We start from the raw sequence: 14,851 nt of genomic DNA on the forward strand, positions 1-14,851 counted from the left end.
GATATGGAATGTGATGGCTCGACAGTTCTCAGCAAGCTGGTAAGAGGGAAAAACACCCCTGCGGTTGCACGAGTCCTTCCTGTGTCTGGAAAGGATGGAGAAGATCAGGGACAGCCGGGCTCAGCCGTCCCCACGCGCCGGCAACGCGGGCGCTCGGTGCATCCTCCAGAGGAAGGGGCAGCTCAGGACTTCCCGCCTGCCTACAATTTAGCTGCATTCTCCACCTACTAAACTCGGCATATTTGTGTGTTCCGCAAACAGACTTTCTGGCATTTTTCTGCGTCTGTGACTCCACTTGTGACCCTGTGAACCTCCCTTTAAGTCAGCTGAAACAGTCTGTTTTCATTCTACAATCTCCAAGGCACATTAATATTTAAAACCCGTTGATAAGATGAAAGAGCAGCAATCCTTCTGCATGAATTAAAGGAGAGGGCATTTGCTTCTCTCCAATGCGCTGGGAACTAGCATTCAGTTAACATTACACACATCTTTTGAATAGGGCATAGATATCTTGCAAATTTAAAAGAAAACAAAACAAATTATGTGGAAAAAAGAAGTCTTTGTGACCTCCAAAATTCCTGCTCTTCCTGGTGGGCTTGCTGGCTTGCTGTGAGGAAACAGTAATACAATCTAGAAAGTCTTCTTCTTTGGGACTGCTAGTTCCACTCTGACCCACAACTTAAGATGACTGCAAGATGGGAACAGCTCTGCAGAAATGTTCCTTGGGAACCTAACTCTTTCACTTCGCTCCCTTCCTGACTCTTGTGCTGAATTCCCATGAAGGCTGCAGTACAGCTGAGCTGATTAGAGTAGCTTGTGGAAAATGACTTTTATGTTGAGTGTATCGTGAATGGGAACTTAAAGACATATGTGGAGTGGGTTTCTTCACACAAATCACTCCATCAGGAACACCACCGTGATTATGTGTGATTATGTGTTAAGCAACCAACACAGCATGAATTTCAAAGACAAGTCAGGAGCTGCTCATCTGCTAATTGAGGAAGAACTGACAAAATCATTCAGAAAATCATTCTGAATAATACATCTGAGAATATCTGCAATGCTCTGGGGCATGTTTTGTGAGCAGCAAAAAACACAGCATGTGTACAACCGTGCAGCATTAATTGCTACAAGAGCAAAATAAATCTTATCAGCATCTAGCTCCTTCAGCTGTTTCTAGGACCATCCTGGCACAATTCCCAGGACACACATCCCATTCCTAAAGAGGGAGTGGGATGAAAACCTGAGTTAAGACAAGACCTCTGTGCCCTGCAGGACTTTGTCACTGCAGTGCCAGGGCTGGCTGCTCCATGGGCAGGAGAGCCCCAGCAGCCTGGGCTGTGGCTTCCTGGGCATGACTGCTCCTCAGAGCAGCCAGACTCTGGCACTGGCAACCTGGCACTTCTTGCACTGCTGTTGGCTTCTGACAAGGAGGGGCACTAAGCACCAAGGGCTTTAGAAATTCACATATCTACAGCCTGAAGACACACACAAGTGCATTAGAAAATGAGATAAGTTGAAAACATGGTGAGGAAAATGCTTCTGTCTCCATGTACTACCTCAGGTTGCCATGCAGCTGAGCACCAGGCCTGCTCCTGAGAAAGCATCCAGCGGGAACATGGTGCAAGAAAAAAAATAAAGTGAAACAGAAAGCAGATGGCAACATGATGACCTGAATGCTGCTGGATGCAGAGTCAAATGCAGGAATTAGCAGCAGGCAAAAGCAGGACAGAGATGAATGTTTGCTTTTTAGGAGGGACAGCAATAAAATGCTAGGAGCATTTTGTAACAGCTAACACCAAACTCCTGAGAGCTTCTTTGAGGTCCAACCAACATGACCCAGCACAAAGTGGCAGCAAATAAAACACTAAGAGAGGAGAAAAACTGCTGACTTACTGGGTTCCCATCGATGCCTGGAGGTCCTCGTTCTCCAAAATCACCAGGAAAACCCTGAGGAGAGCAGGCAAACACAAATATTGGTTATGAATGCAAACTGGTTAAAAAAAAAAAAAAAACAGGAAGCTTAAAAACTACTCCCCTTGCAGTGGGTGCAGCATTTTGGTAGACACTGGATCATAAGGGAGTCTGGGCCCCACTAGCCTGCTAGTCCTCACCCAATCCATCCCCACTGCACCAAGGCACCTACTCAGCACAAAGCTCTGCACGGCTCTGAGCTCCGATTCAGTCCAACCTGCTGCGCTCAGTGAGGGGCTACCAGGAGCCTGGAGAAGACTGAGCAATGAAATAGGAAGGCCTTTTCCTTGGCCATGCTACAAAAAGCAGCCGTTGAACCTGCCTTATCCAAACCTCATCTTTCTTGCTGCAGCCAGGCCTTGATCAACTGTGCTTTTTCTTAACTTTATTTTCCAGCCCCAGGCCCATCTCACAGGGCAGGCAAAGATTTTGTAGCTCTGTGCAGAAAGATAATGAGAATGTGCATAGCAGAGGGAAGGGATGGAAATCAGTGCTTCCACCATCATTTTGCTTCACTGAAGTACATCAGTATGCCAAGATACACCAACAAAAAGGTATGCGGTCCTGAAGATGATGTTGCCTCATTTATAAATGCAATCCAACACAACAAGAGCTCCTGTGCTGACAGTGTGATCCCAAACAGATTGCTCAAAACAGATCACCTGGATGCTCACAGAGTTACACCAAGAACCTTTCCCAGTAAAGCCAGCTGTAGAGAGTGGCAGCGCTGGTATTTTGCAAAGGTACGAAAGTTGAAGATCACCATGAAACAGTAAAAATAAAAGGGCGGAGTTTGCAGTGAAGCCTGGATGGTTGCAAACTCAGGGGAGGCTTCCCAAAATTCACCTCTCTTCTGGCTGGGGCAGGGGTCATTACAGAAGAGGAGAGGGTCAGTGAGGAGGGTCAGGCCAGGAAGGTGGGAACTGCTCTCTGCAGTGGCAGGGAACAGAAAGTCATTCAAGTGCAGAACAAGTGTAGGAAAAGAATTCAGTGACTTGTGGTTAACGTCAATTAGAGCCAATTAGGGTTTGATTGACCTGCCTTGGCACAGAGGAGATTCCTGTCTCTCTCGCCTTAGGGATGGAAATTTACCCCCTGAGCCTGTTTGCCTTTAAATTAGCCACATATCCCGATTGCTTCTCTTTAGTGCATATATCTAGAAACGTTTCCATGTTGGATACTGCAAAGGATACTGTCCTTTGCCTGGACTGGATACTGTCCAGGCAAAGTCAAGCAGAAGGGTGCTGCAAATCTGCCCTTGGCCTCCTGTTGCTTATGCTGACACCCTGGACAGGAGGGTGATTCTGGGGATAGAAGGTTAAAAGTAGCCCCCGGGAGTGACAAGCAGCAGAAAGTCCTCACGATGGCTCTTGTTTACGCTGAGCAGATGCCAGCGCAAGGACAGCCTCAGAGCAAGGCTGCCTGAGAGCTGCTGCTTGAGGTCCACATGGCACAAAGGAGAATGTGAATCTTGCAACTGAAGACATAGAGCACCTTGTGGGTCAAGTGTCTAGAGCGTCCGTCCTGCAGCCCCTTTGAGCACAGACCAAGCATTTAACAACGGAGTTCTTCCCGGTAAAGGGACTGAAAAGGTGCTACGTCAAGGAACGTAGTGAGAAGAAAATACCACTTCTGGAAGATTTAAGTGCATGCTTACAGGTATAATGCTTCCTATCCTCTTTTAGGAAGAAACAACCTACTGATAAACACAATTCTTCTGTAACAGTCAATCCAAAATCCTATATGCTCCCCGAAGATTCGGAAACTTTGCCACAACTGTTCCCAAGAATAGGTTGTCAACAAATGGCAATTCCTGCATTATCTCATCCTGTCACTAACACAATCACTATGCTCCCTTCTCTTCTGACAGTTGACCAGCTTGTGCTTCTGGAGCCCATGCAGATACTTAAAGAAGCTGATCAAAGATGCAGAGAAAATTTCCCTCCAATGCATTCATAACCTTGCAGCTTGCCAAGGAGTGATGGTTCCAAGCTCGACACGGCCCACACCCTAGCGTTACAAAAGGCTGTGTTTACTACACGCAAGCTGACCACAAAAAAACGTTCTGCATCGTATTGTATCTGACGCAGATTTGAAAGACATCAAACAAAATCATGAAAAAGGGGGTGGAGGTGCTGAGGCAGAGCCAGAACATGACAGCGTAACACTTTCTATCGCTCTTAGACCGACCCTGTGCTCTCCTAAGCTCCTCAGTTCTCTATGCACACATATATTATACATCAGCTTGCTTTTCCTTCTCCTGTCTTGGTCCATTTTCCTCAAGAGCAGCACTGCACAGGGGTACATAACCTTTGGATTTAGCCACCACACCTATGTTTTTAAGAAGGAAGCAGGTAAGTTGAAGATGGGTTGGAATCAATTTTCTCCTGAGATTGGACTCCGTTCAGGCAACGGGCTGGAAGGGAATCATCAGGGACCAGGTCAAATAAGAGCAGCCCCAGGGATACTCTGAACTTCACCCGCCTAAGAGGGTGCATTGGAGAGGCTCGGCTCTGGGCCTGAGTGAGAATCCTGCTCTTCACATTTTTCTTGCATGTTCCTTAAAAAGGGCAAGACAAAACATGAAGCAGCATCCACCTCCCTTGACTCTGAGCCAGAAAGAAAATTATCATCTGCTAGAGGAGCTCTCCACGGATAGAGCACATGCAGAGGCTAATCCAAAGCTCTGACTCCTAGAGACTTGCTTAATTTGGCCAAGGCTAAAATTCTTCTATACTTTGCACTATATTCTGATTGCAGGCATAAGAATGGAAGACTAAGAAGTCTGCTTGCATACAAAAGGCTTCCTAGCCAGCGTGTATCCCTGCGTGTTTCAGTTCAGAGCAGTGAGATGCTTGTATAGTAAAGCTCTGCTCACTCCTGTTCTTTGTGGAGCACGAGCATTATTCCGTAAGATGAATCCAGAGCAGAAGACACACTCCAGAAACACACCAGCAAGCTGCAACTGCTAGTGCTTGTGCTACCTGGGACACAAACAAGAAGTCACAATAAATTTGCCTTAACATTTTATCCTTGGCCAGAACATGAGATGTAGAGGCCAACAGGACTCTGCTCTAATGGCCTGAAACACGGACGGGTGAGGAAATGGACAATCCTTGGTGAACCATGTGGACATGCTCTCCCTTCCTGTCTGCTCCACTGTGTGCTACAAACACTGGTTCCTTGGGGGGGGAAAAAAAAAAAAATCAAATATGAGGCCCTGAAGCAACCCCTAGAATTAGTCTTCTGCCATCTACAGACAAAGTAATCAAAAATAGTAAAAGAGTGGGGAAGAAAAAACTCTAATAAAAGAGGAAAAGTATCTCTGCTACATGCAGAATCAATAAAATCAGAGCAGAGATGTGTAAGGAAAAATCATTGCTCAGGCAAGAAGAAAAAACTGCCTTGGAATATTTTGCTGTTTACAGTCATATAACTTGCCAAGGAAAATATGAATGTGCACAGACTGATACTGTACTACGCTGCTGCAGTTTCACTCACAGCGCTCGGCGCTCCTCTTGCTGCATCCTCCCTTTCTCAGAAGACACATTTGGGCACAAAGTGACCCATGAAGGCCACTGAGCGGCCTGACCCACGCTGTTTTCTTGCTAAGATCTTGCCGACGTGGGAAAGTTTTATCACTTAAACTACCACAATTAATACAGCTACAACAGCATATCATCAAGAGGAATGCTTGCTCTAGAATAATAGTAGCATTTTCTAAATTTGGCTTAAACCTCTTCCAAAGTGATATGAATAATGTATGCTTCTACCAGAATTCAAGTGTCCAGATGCTATTTAAAGTTGTTTAGAGATATTTAAATTCATATTTTCCCATTAGCCTCTTTATTCCTTATCATTAACCTCTTTTGTTCCTAGTACTATCCTCAATGCTTAAAGATAGATGTGAGGTATTTGGTAACAGAATAAACACCTAGCTTTTATACAGACATTATACCAGTAGTTCTCAAAGTATTTCAAAAAGCAAACTAATCCCATTTCAAAGGCAGAGAGCTGAAGAATGGGCATGAGGACCTTTGGCCAACGCTATGTTGTTAAAGAGCCTCCAAGAAGGCCCAGGGCTCCCAAACACAGCCCTAAGGAGATGACCAGGCCGCTCAAAGCACACACCGGCTCTCGCTCCAGAGCTAGAGCTGCCCATCCTTGAGATGGGGTGAGAAAGGGACAAGGTGGCAGCAAACTAAGACACCCCAGAAGATGTGGGCTGGCATTGGCCCAGGACACATCTTGGCAGCAGGCCCTTTCCTCACTGCTGCCTTCCCCTCTCCTGATACCCGCAGCCTTCCCGGCCTCAGCCCTCGGAGCTCTGGGCAGCGTTTGGTCCCCCGATAGCCTTTGGCCAGCATTGTCAAATGAATCTAGAGGATGGACAGAAAGAGCAGCACCAGCTCAACTAACCCCAGACGTCTTAGACCACTGCTCGAGCTCTGCAACAAAAGCGCTGATGGCCCTTTTGCACATTAAAGGAGAAAAGGCTCCTGGGTGCAGCATGAAGGAGGCTATTTCAGCACCCATAGAGTCCTCAAAGCTCCCCCCGCATTGGGAGAGCTCCCACAGCACAGGCCAATGACACCGGCAGCAGAGCCAACGCGGGGCAGGAAGCGTTTCATGGTGCTGCCGGACAGGCAGGGTGCAGCTGGCAGCCCCTTACGGGCAGTTTGAGAAAGGGATTGAACAGCCTGACCCACTCAGGCTCCTGACCTTCCCAAAGCGAGCGCAGAGCTTTTCTTGGTACTGAAAACTCTGCTGTTTCTCAGGGTATTTTTCCGGGAAGGCTGGTCTCTGGATTTGGGATGGCAAAGAAAAACACTCCAGGGAAAAATATCCAACCATCCATCCTCCCTGCTCTGGGGGATGGTTGGGGCACATAGAGAAGGACCAGGACTAGGGAAAAAAATGGCTAAAAGCAACATGGGAAGAAAATGTTCAGTTAACACATTCTGATGGCCAAGAGCCAGCGAGGTGCTTCTATGCAGCACCTAAAGTCAGGTATGACAAAACCTTTGGCTCACAGCTGGGAATACAGGAGGAAAAAGACAGGGGGATGGATTTCACATTGCCTGAGGAAGAAATTAAATAAAAGGAGTCAGCTAAAGCTTAAAGCAGAGCTGGAGAAAAAGCATACAAGGGGATGTGCCAAGCAAGACTTGTGTGTCTCTGGTGCTCTGCATTGGCCTCTCCATGCAGGGGAGAGCTATCAGTGCAAGGAAGGTGAGGCACTGTTGCTGCAGAGTGAACAGAGGCAGTGAGACACACTGATTTGTCCCAGGAAACGCAGAGAAGCATGCACAGAAGGAGAAGAACACGGAGAGGTTTGCAAAGCAAATCCAGTATTGATTCCATATATTCCAGGTGCTACAACAACTCCTTAATTCTCATTCCTCCAGCCTCCCTGCAAAGAGCATCCTCTCATGCAGCAGATGCAGGGAGACTCCTACTGAGAGCAACTAGACCTGGACACACACTGGAACCAACTCCTCCTGCATCAGGGCATTATATCCCTCTCTTTCTCCTGCCTTTTGTCCTCTGCTTAAAACAGAGCATCCTGCCTTTTTTTTTTTTTTTTCTGTTCTCAGGCACAGGTTGGCTCTCACAACATCAGACTTCACTGTGACTCCTGTCTTAGGTCCCTGGACTCAGCTGTCCCTTGGGGAAGCTGCTGAGATGCACCAAGTCCTTTGCTTCCCCCACGGCCTCCTCAGGTGTGCGCACGTGGGTGGGTGTGTTGTGTGTATACAACATCTGATTCAGTTTAAAACACTTTCCCTGGTGGAGTAAAGGAGGCAGTCTGGCAGCCACTGATCCAAAGAATCCTGGCAGGTCTGCACGCCAGCAGAATCCTTCTCCAAAAATAGGATTTTATTTTCCTGTTGGCTGAAGGTGAAGCTGTTCGAACCAAGCAGCCCTCCTGTCTTGTCCGCGAGAGACTCTGTTTGCCAGTTGGCTGCAGCCAGGTGAATTCCTGCCCAGGAGTCTCCCCAGGGATGGGACTTGCAAGTCAAACAATTTAAACCAAAAAGAGGTGGTGGTGGAAGGGGGAGCAAGGCTGAGGCTGAGAGAAGGCATTCACTTGAAAAAAGAGAGGGAGAATTAAACAAACAAGTGCAGCTTATGTTGGCAGCTTATGTCTCCGAGCGCATTCTTGGTAGGGAGCACAGACGTGAGCTCCTCGGCAGGTGGGCGCAGAGGCCGGCGCGCTGGCTGGACCCCACGGCATCCTGGCAAACCCTGGCCTCCCGGCTCGCCTCAGGACCCCTCATGCTTGCAGCTATGTTGGAGCCTTTCTTTCTGCTTAGCCTAGACCCAGGATGGGGACAACGTCCATCCCTCCAAAGGGAGATGCACCCTCACCCTAGTACAGGTCCGGTGGTCCTTCACAGCTCTGCTCCTCTGGTACCTAAAGAGGAGGTTTCCTCTCTCTTGCTGGGACACCTTGCAGCTCCATGTCACCTGCCCTTCGCATAAAGATTTCATGGCGTTTTCTAGCATAATGATCCCGATCCCTCCTGCTTCCTCCATGGGAGCACGGCCCTCCAGCACAGTCAGCTCCACCTGAACGGCAGCCAAAGCCCCCGGAGCTCTCCGCAAGCCAAACATCACTGAGGCTGAATTACAGCCTCCTCCACCCTTGTCCATCTGCCTTTTGAAGCTCTGCTCTCTCTGTGCATGTGTATGATCTCTTCTCACTTCTGTGGGGCTCTAAGAGCGTAGCTTACACAGCCCCAGTTACCTAATGCTCCAGAGCACTGAATCTGCCAACACTCCTGATTATTTATGGGCCAAGACTTCCAAATCGAGCAGTCTCCTATTCGAGGAACACAGTCAAGCAGCTTTGGCAATCAAAATATTTTCAGACTTGAAAGTGATAGTTGCATTATTTTTTCCTTAAATTTCTAATAAAAAATATTTTGGCATTTAGATCTGATTTATGAATGAACATTTCCCTGAAGGATGCTCTTTCACCAATTTAATTCTTCACAAGCTTTTTGCATGACAATGGGCAAATCAAGAACACACTTGGAAACAAACTGTTTAAGGTTTTAGTAGACATTATGGGCCTTTGCACTTTTCAAACCCTTTCCCTTGTGCCTTTTAGTATTTCATTTTGCCCATTCATTAAAAAATGAAATACACACTAACACTGTCCACCTTGCTAGGTTACTTGGATGATGTAATCATGAATGCCAGAAACAGGCTGATATCAGAGTGATAAATAACCATGCAAGCACCTCCCTGCATGGACCTGGGAAACTGCAGGCACGTGGAATGAAACTTGGGCCAGAAAGTGACATTTGCTCATGATTAATGCCCGCATTTCAGGGTGGTGAACCAGCTCCAGGAGGGAGGAGAGACAAACTGCCCAATTTCAGTGCCCAACTTGAGCATTAAAAATACATACATACATATATATATATATATATATATATATATATATATAAAATAAATCACTAATTACTCAAACTGAATCTATTTTAACAATTTAGCTTGGCAAAGAAAAATGCTAGCAAGGTAGTGACTTGGCTAGCACCAAAAAATGCAACTCAAGGGTTAACTCACAGTAACAGGGAGGTTTTACTGGCTGGTAATGTTCAGGACTTCCACCTCCACACGACCTTTCATGCAAACAGAAGGATTAAAGGCATTTTAAAAAAAAATCAGGCAGCTCTTAAAGAATCAGAGGTGCCACCTTTTTTGGTGGTGAAAGTATTGGCACAAGAGACAAAACTACCTACTGACTCCTGTCCATCAACTCCTTCAGCACTTTGTGCTCCTTCCTGCAGCTTGTCTCATTGTACAAATAGGTCCTCAGGCTACTCAATCCCCCACTAAGTCCAGCTCACCACACCTGAAAGGACACAGAGCCCATAGAGCTTGAGCCTAAGCTGTGACACTGGGTATGAAGGAATGTTTTATGATTTGGAAGGTGAGACAGTCCACCATGTATTCAAGTGAAACAGGCCTGAGCAACGAAGCTCCATGGAAGAGCCAATATTGATGTTCCAAGGATATATGCTGGTGGCATCATTTAGGATCTCACTTAAAGGAATAATTTCTGTTTCTTTTAAATTTCAGAAAATGGCTTGCAGACTAACACACTGTACATGCAATCTAGCTAAATTTGAAATTGAAGTTAATTCATAGATCTAGACAAATTCAGTTTAATTAAAATATTTCTCTAAAGTGTTCCTAAAATGTTTGTTTTTTCTTTACTAGGTAATTCAAAGTAGTGCTCACCTTCCACTGGTGGCCTCTTTCCAAGCACACACCACTGGCATCTCCACACACTTGCTATAAGAAAGGCCATACAGGCAGCATCTTTGTACGCTCAGGGCACCTACTCAAATTAACCAGAATTTGGCAAATAGCTGTTAAAGTAGCAGCATCTGGAAATGCTGTTAATTTCCCAAATCTGGATTTGGGTGAGGCAGGAGACTTTCTCCTGGTTCACTACAAATGTGGGGAAGAATTACCGTGCTGGGACTTTGGCTGCTTCCAGAGCACGAAAAGAAGAGGAGTTGGTTAAAGCCTCAGTCCTCAGAGAGAGAAGCAGGATTTATTTTCTCAGTGATTTGCGGTTATGCCAGCCTTTCCAGACACATGGCAAAACATGTCCCCTATTGTTAGCAGGGACAACAGCCGAGGCTGTGTAACTTGGCAAAGGCCCATGCACTTACGTTCACCGCTAAGTTATCTCAGACATATATCAAAAGGCTGGGGAAAGCTGCAAAATGAAGCCTTCACAACCCCGAAGCCACCCTGCTTTTTGCTGTCGCGTATATCCAACAAGGCTACATCTTTTCATGTGATGCGACAGCCTTTTTTTTTTTTTTTTTGGTAGGGAGTGAAGGGAAGCCACGTGCATTTCTAGTGACTTGTGCGATGGAGAAAATGGGGCACCCTGAGGCTTGGTGTTCACCAAGGCAAGAGTTAAGACATGACCTAAGTCAACCAAGGGGGATGGCAGGGTGAAATGCAGCCTAGCAAGAAGGCTCTGGCACCTTGCACGCTGAGAGGTGGCAAAGGGGATCCCGGCTGTGCTCAGCTCTTGGAAAGTGGATGCCAGACTGAGCGCTGATCCTCACAAGGAATCCCAAGGCTACGCTGAGGCAGCAGCCAGATCACTGCTGCGGGTGACAGGCAGAGGGACAGGAGGCTTCTGTGCTCACCAATGCACCGATTCCTAACACTTCATATCTGCAACCATTTCAAAGCACCTGTTCCTTGACAGCAGTGCTCAGAGTAGCACTCGCTGGCATTTATACATTATCTTTCATCCACAGAGCTCAAACGAGATCTGAGTGTTTTATCCCTGATTTGCACGTAGCCAAGCCCAGCAAAATCACTTGTCCAAAGTCCCTATGTCCCCTGACCCCTGTGAAGTCCCTGGTCAATGCAGCATCTCCCCATCTTGTCTTGGCAGGCTCCTGCCTTTTCCCTGGGCAGCGGATCGGCCTTCCTCGCTGTGTATCTTGAATGCAAACCCTCCTCCTAGCCTGCCTGGTGTGCAGCCTGTTCCATCTGACAAATTAGCTCTTTGGAGCAGCACCTTGGCAACGTGCTGCCACTTGCCACAGGCCACGTAAAGCCTAAGAGCAGAGCCTGTGCTGTCAATGTGTTTGCCTCCCTCATGTGAGGTTAGCAGACGGAAACACCCATCACGCAGCCCTACACAACTGCTTCTTGCTCACGCACAGGGTCTGGAAGGACATGGGAGAGAAGAGCAGTTATGAGCACAGCTAGGCAGTAAGGAAGCTGAAATGACTCTGTGGTACTAATCACTTGATCACTTTGCTGCATCCTAAACTTCCCAGCCCAGAGGTTAGATTGATCCTGTGTTATATAATAATCCAGTCTGTTGGGCTCCTTAAGGCAGGATTTTTCTTTTACTGGGAGTTTGCCCAGTACCTGACCAAACGAGGCTGCAAGAATTCAGCTCGATTTCCAGCCATGGGAATAGCAGCATGAACAGGTTTTCAGAAAAACAGAGGGAAATCTCAGACATGTTTTACTAAACCAAGAATAGATCTCAGGCAAACCCAGGAATTACTAAGCACATCTTGGAACCGTACTTTGCTCCTCCTGAAATGGAAATTTCTCTGCAAAGTCACATACCACCACTAATGTTCCAACTACTAACGCCACTAACTGCCTTCTAAACACCTCATTTCCATCAGCTTCACAATTCCACCTTCCTTCTCTCAGGACCTCTAATGAATCTCATTCAAGGTTACCTGTATTTGCTTAGACAGCAACCACCAGAGGTCGAGTTTCATCCTCATCTCTTGCTCTTTGACCCAGAAATAAGAAATCTGCCTGGTACCTTCCTAGTGCTGGTAACCTCGCATGCATCACCCAGCACCTGGGCTTCTCCATTCCTTCCATCTCTTAAAATATTACCAATAAAAAACATTATAAGCTAAAATCAGGCATAAGATAGCACAGCTGATGCACAAAAATGCTTTGGCTACATTTCCTGAAAGCTCCTCTAAGTGTCTCTCACCAATAGGACTTGCGGACTTTTGAAAATATTACACAGTATTTGAAGTTCAATGTAATATGTAATTCGGACATATCTGACTGCAGCAAGGCATCTTCCACAGCATAAAGACACCCACGTCAAAACACTGAGGCACACATTGTGTTCCAAAACTCACCTCTCTGCAGCTATCTCTCTCTGACAGAAAGCGGATCAGTGTGTGCTGCTTCCTCTTCCTAATTAACAAAGCATCTTGCACTATTTCTTCCGCAGGCTCAAGTTTCCTTCTAAGAATATCATCACCTCTGACCTCAAAAAAAACCATACGCCTCTCAGTTTTGCCATCTGGCATGTGTGACTGGCCATATCTCCTCCTCCCGTGGATTACCACAACCAGTGACACAACATCCCTTTCCTAAGGATGAATGATGAGTGATGCATCTCCCGTGCATCCCCTTCCATGGCCGAGAACGCAGCCCTTCCACCCTCGCAGCAGTGAGCTACATCATGCCCTTGTCCTCCTTTTGTCAGCTGCCCACCTGAACAGCATACAACCCCATCCTTCCCAGCCATTGCTTTGGCAACACCAATATTTTAAGTAAACAGCCGCTTCAGTTCCAGGCCTCCAGCTTACCATTAAAACAGGCAGCAAGGCCTGGAGAAATACAGGGTCATGTTATTTTAATCTCCCAGGTGCATTGCACTTTAGTCGTAATTCTCTCCCCAGGCTTCCCTCAATCCTGTGCTTGCTCAAGTGTTCACCAGTGCCCACAGATTGGGACACGCTCATCGCCTGCTCTGCTCTGCACTGCAGGGAGATCAGATGGGAGGTGGAGTCCGCTGCTTCCATGACAGATTCACCATGTCCCTTCACAGCTCTGCAGAACTTAACTTCCCTGGAATGGTTTCAAAATCTGACTCATGTCCAGTTCGTCTATTTTAATCACTCACTCTTACATCATTCTGGGAGGCCCACGGTGTCACATGCAAGCTCCCCCAGCCCCCTGCTCCTCCTCTACCAAGCACTTAATCTGTTGCTCTACCTAGTTCTGTATGAGACAGCAACGTATTCATTACCAACTCCTTCCCCACCCTCCAGGGCATCTACCAGCTTTGGACAGTAGCTAGCAAGGGCTTCCAGGAGCTCTCCATTGCAATGACAGGACTGAGGGAGAGCAGGAACAGTAGCAGCGCCAGCAAACTGAGCGGAGCAGGGATACGAGAGACAAGAATCGCAGCAGGCTTGGGAACACTGCAAAGCAGCTGGAAGACAGTGCAGGCCAATAGATAAGTGTTGGAATGGGAATCAGGTCAGCTGGTTCCTACTTTCTATTCTCCCAGAGATTTCCTGAATAACTCCGCATGTCAGTTAATCTTTTTTTACTAACGCTCGGAAATACAAATCATCAGTGTCGGGCCATTCAAGATTTCTTATTAAACTTGATATCATGAAGTAGAGACAAAGCCAAAACTCTCTGAAAGAGCCTAGTGGAACAAAGGTGCTCACGCTCGGGCGTTCAATCGCTTCGCTAGATCCCAGCCTAGATGCCTCCATGGTCGAGCGATTCCCCACTCGTCTCAAGGGAGCGTCTTGTTTGGAACAGTGACCGCCAGACCAAACCTCTTGCCTGGAAGATTACAGGAGCTGGCCAAACAACAGCTGGAACACGTTGAACCTACAGCACGCTCTACAGAAACAAGGCAGGGAGCAGAAACCCTGTACCTAACGACGGTTGCTTTGTTTGTTTTACTCTGGTCAATGAGTCATCGTTACTTCTGCTGGCCCTCTGCAATTAGTCATCACAGAGGTTTCTGGTGTAACTGGCAGCTTGCAAAACCATAAGAATTGGAGTAGATTTTGGCAGAAAAAGGAAACAAAGGAGAAAAAAAGCACCACAGCTAATTTTCCTCCACGAATCCTGCTGAGAGCAGGAGCAGTCAGCTGGGATCAATGTGACCGCCAGGATGTTTGCATGGCTTCTGCTGCGACAACACCAGCAAGCAGTAGGCGTGGGACTCCAGGAAAGGCAGATTCGCGTGCGACGGTGACAAGAGGAAACACTGGATTTTTCTGTGTGGGGTGAGTGGAAATTTTACAAAACTTGAGTGCAATGATGTCAGGGAGATGGAGAGGAACTCAGGCTAATATGGAAGATAAGGTGCAGAGGCAACGAGATGCACGTGAGCACACACACAAATGGGCCTGATGCCTCCCTTGAATGCTGGAGCAAACAACTTGATACACTTCCCAGCTTCCTGGCCCTTTCAAACTTCACTGTCTTAATCAGATCTGTTACTGCTTTATACCTGTGCCACCACAGATGGCAAGAGAGCTGCTGTACAGAAGTGCACTTGCATTTTACAAACCAAGATGGTACA

At 47.0% G+C, this 14,851-nt stretch overlaps 1 protein-coding gene across 1 annotated transcript in view; it reads right to left on the reverse strand.

The window, feature by feature from the left end:
- The window catches only part of COL27A1 (collagen type XXVII alpha 1 chain), a 149,722-nt gene that overhangs the window by 84,666 nt on the left and 50,205 nt on the right, over positions 1 to 14,851 (reverse strand). The window contains exon 13 of the mRNA XM_088527955.1: positions 1,897 to 1,950. Within this exon, the coding sequence (XP_088384081.1) occupies positions 1,897 to 1,950 (54 nt within the window). The remainder of the gene's footprint in view (positions 1 to 1,896; positions 1,951 to 14,851) is intronic.

Source organism: Tinamus guttatus, unplaced genomic scaffold (assembly GCF_059628265.1).
Source record: "Tinamus guttatus ecotype Peru unplaced genomic scaffold, ASM5962826v1 Tinamus_guttatus_pri_ptg000297l, whole genome shotgun sequence".
Taxonomy (NCBI): Eukaryota; Metazoa; Chordata; class Aves; order Tinamiformes; family Tinamidae; genus Tinamus; species Tinamus guttatus.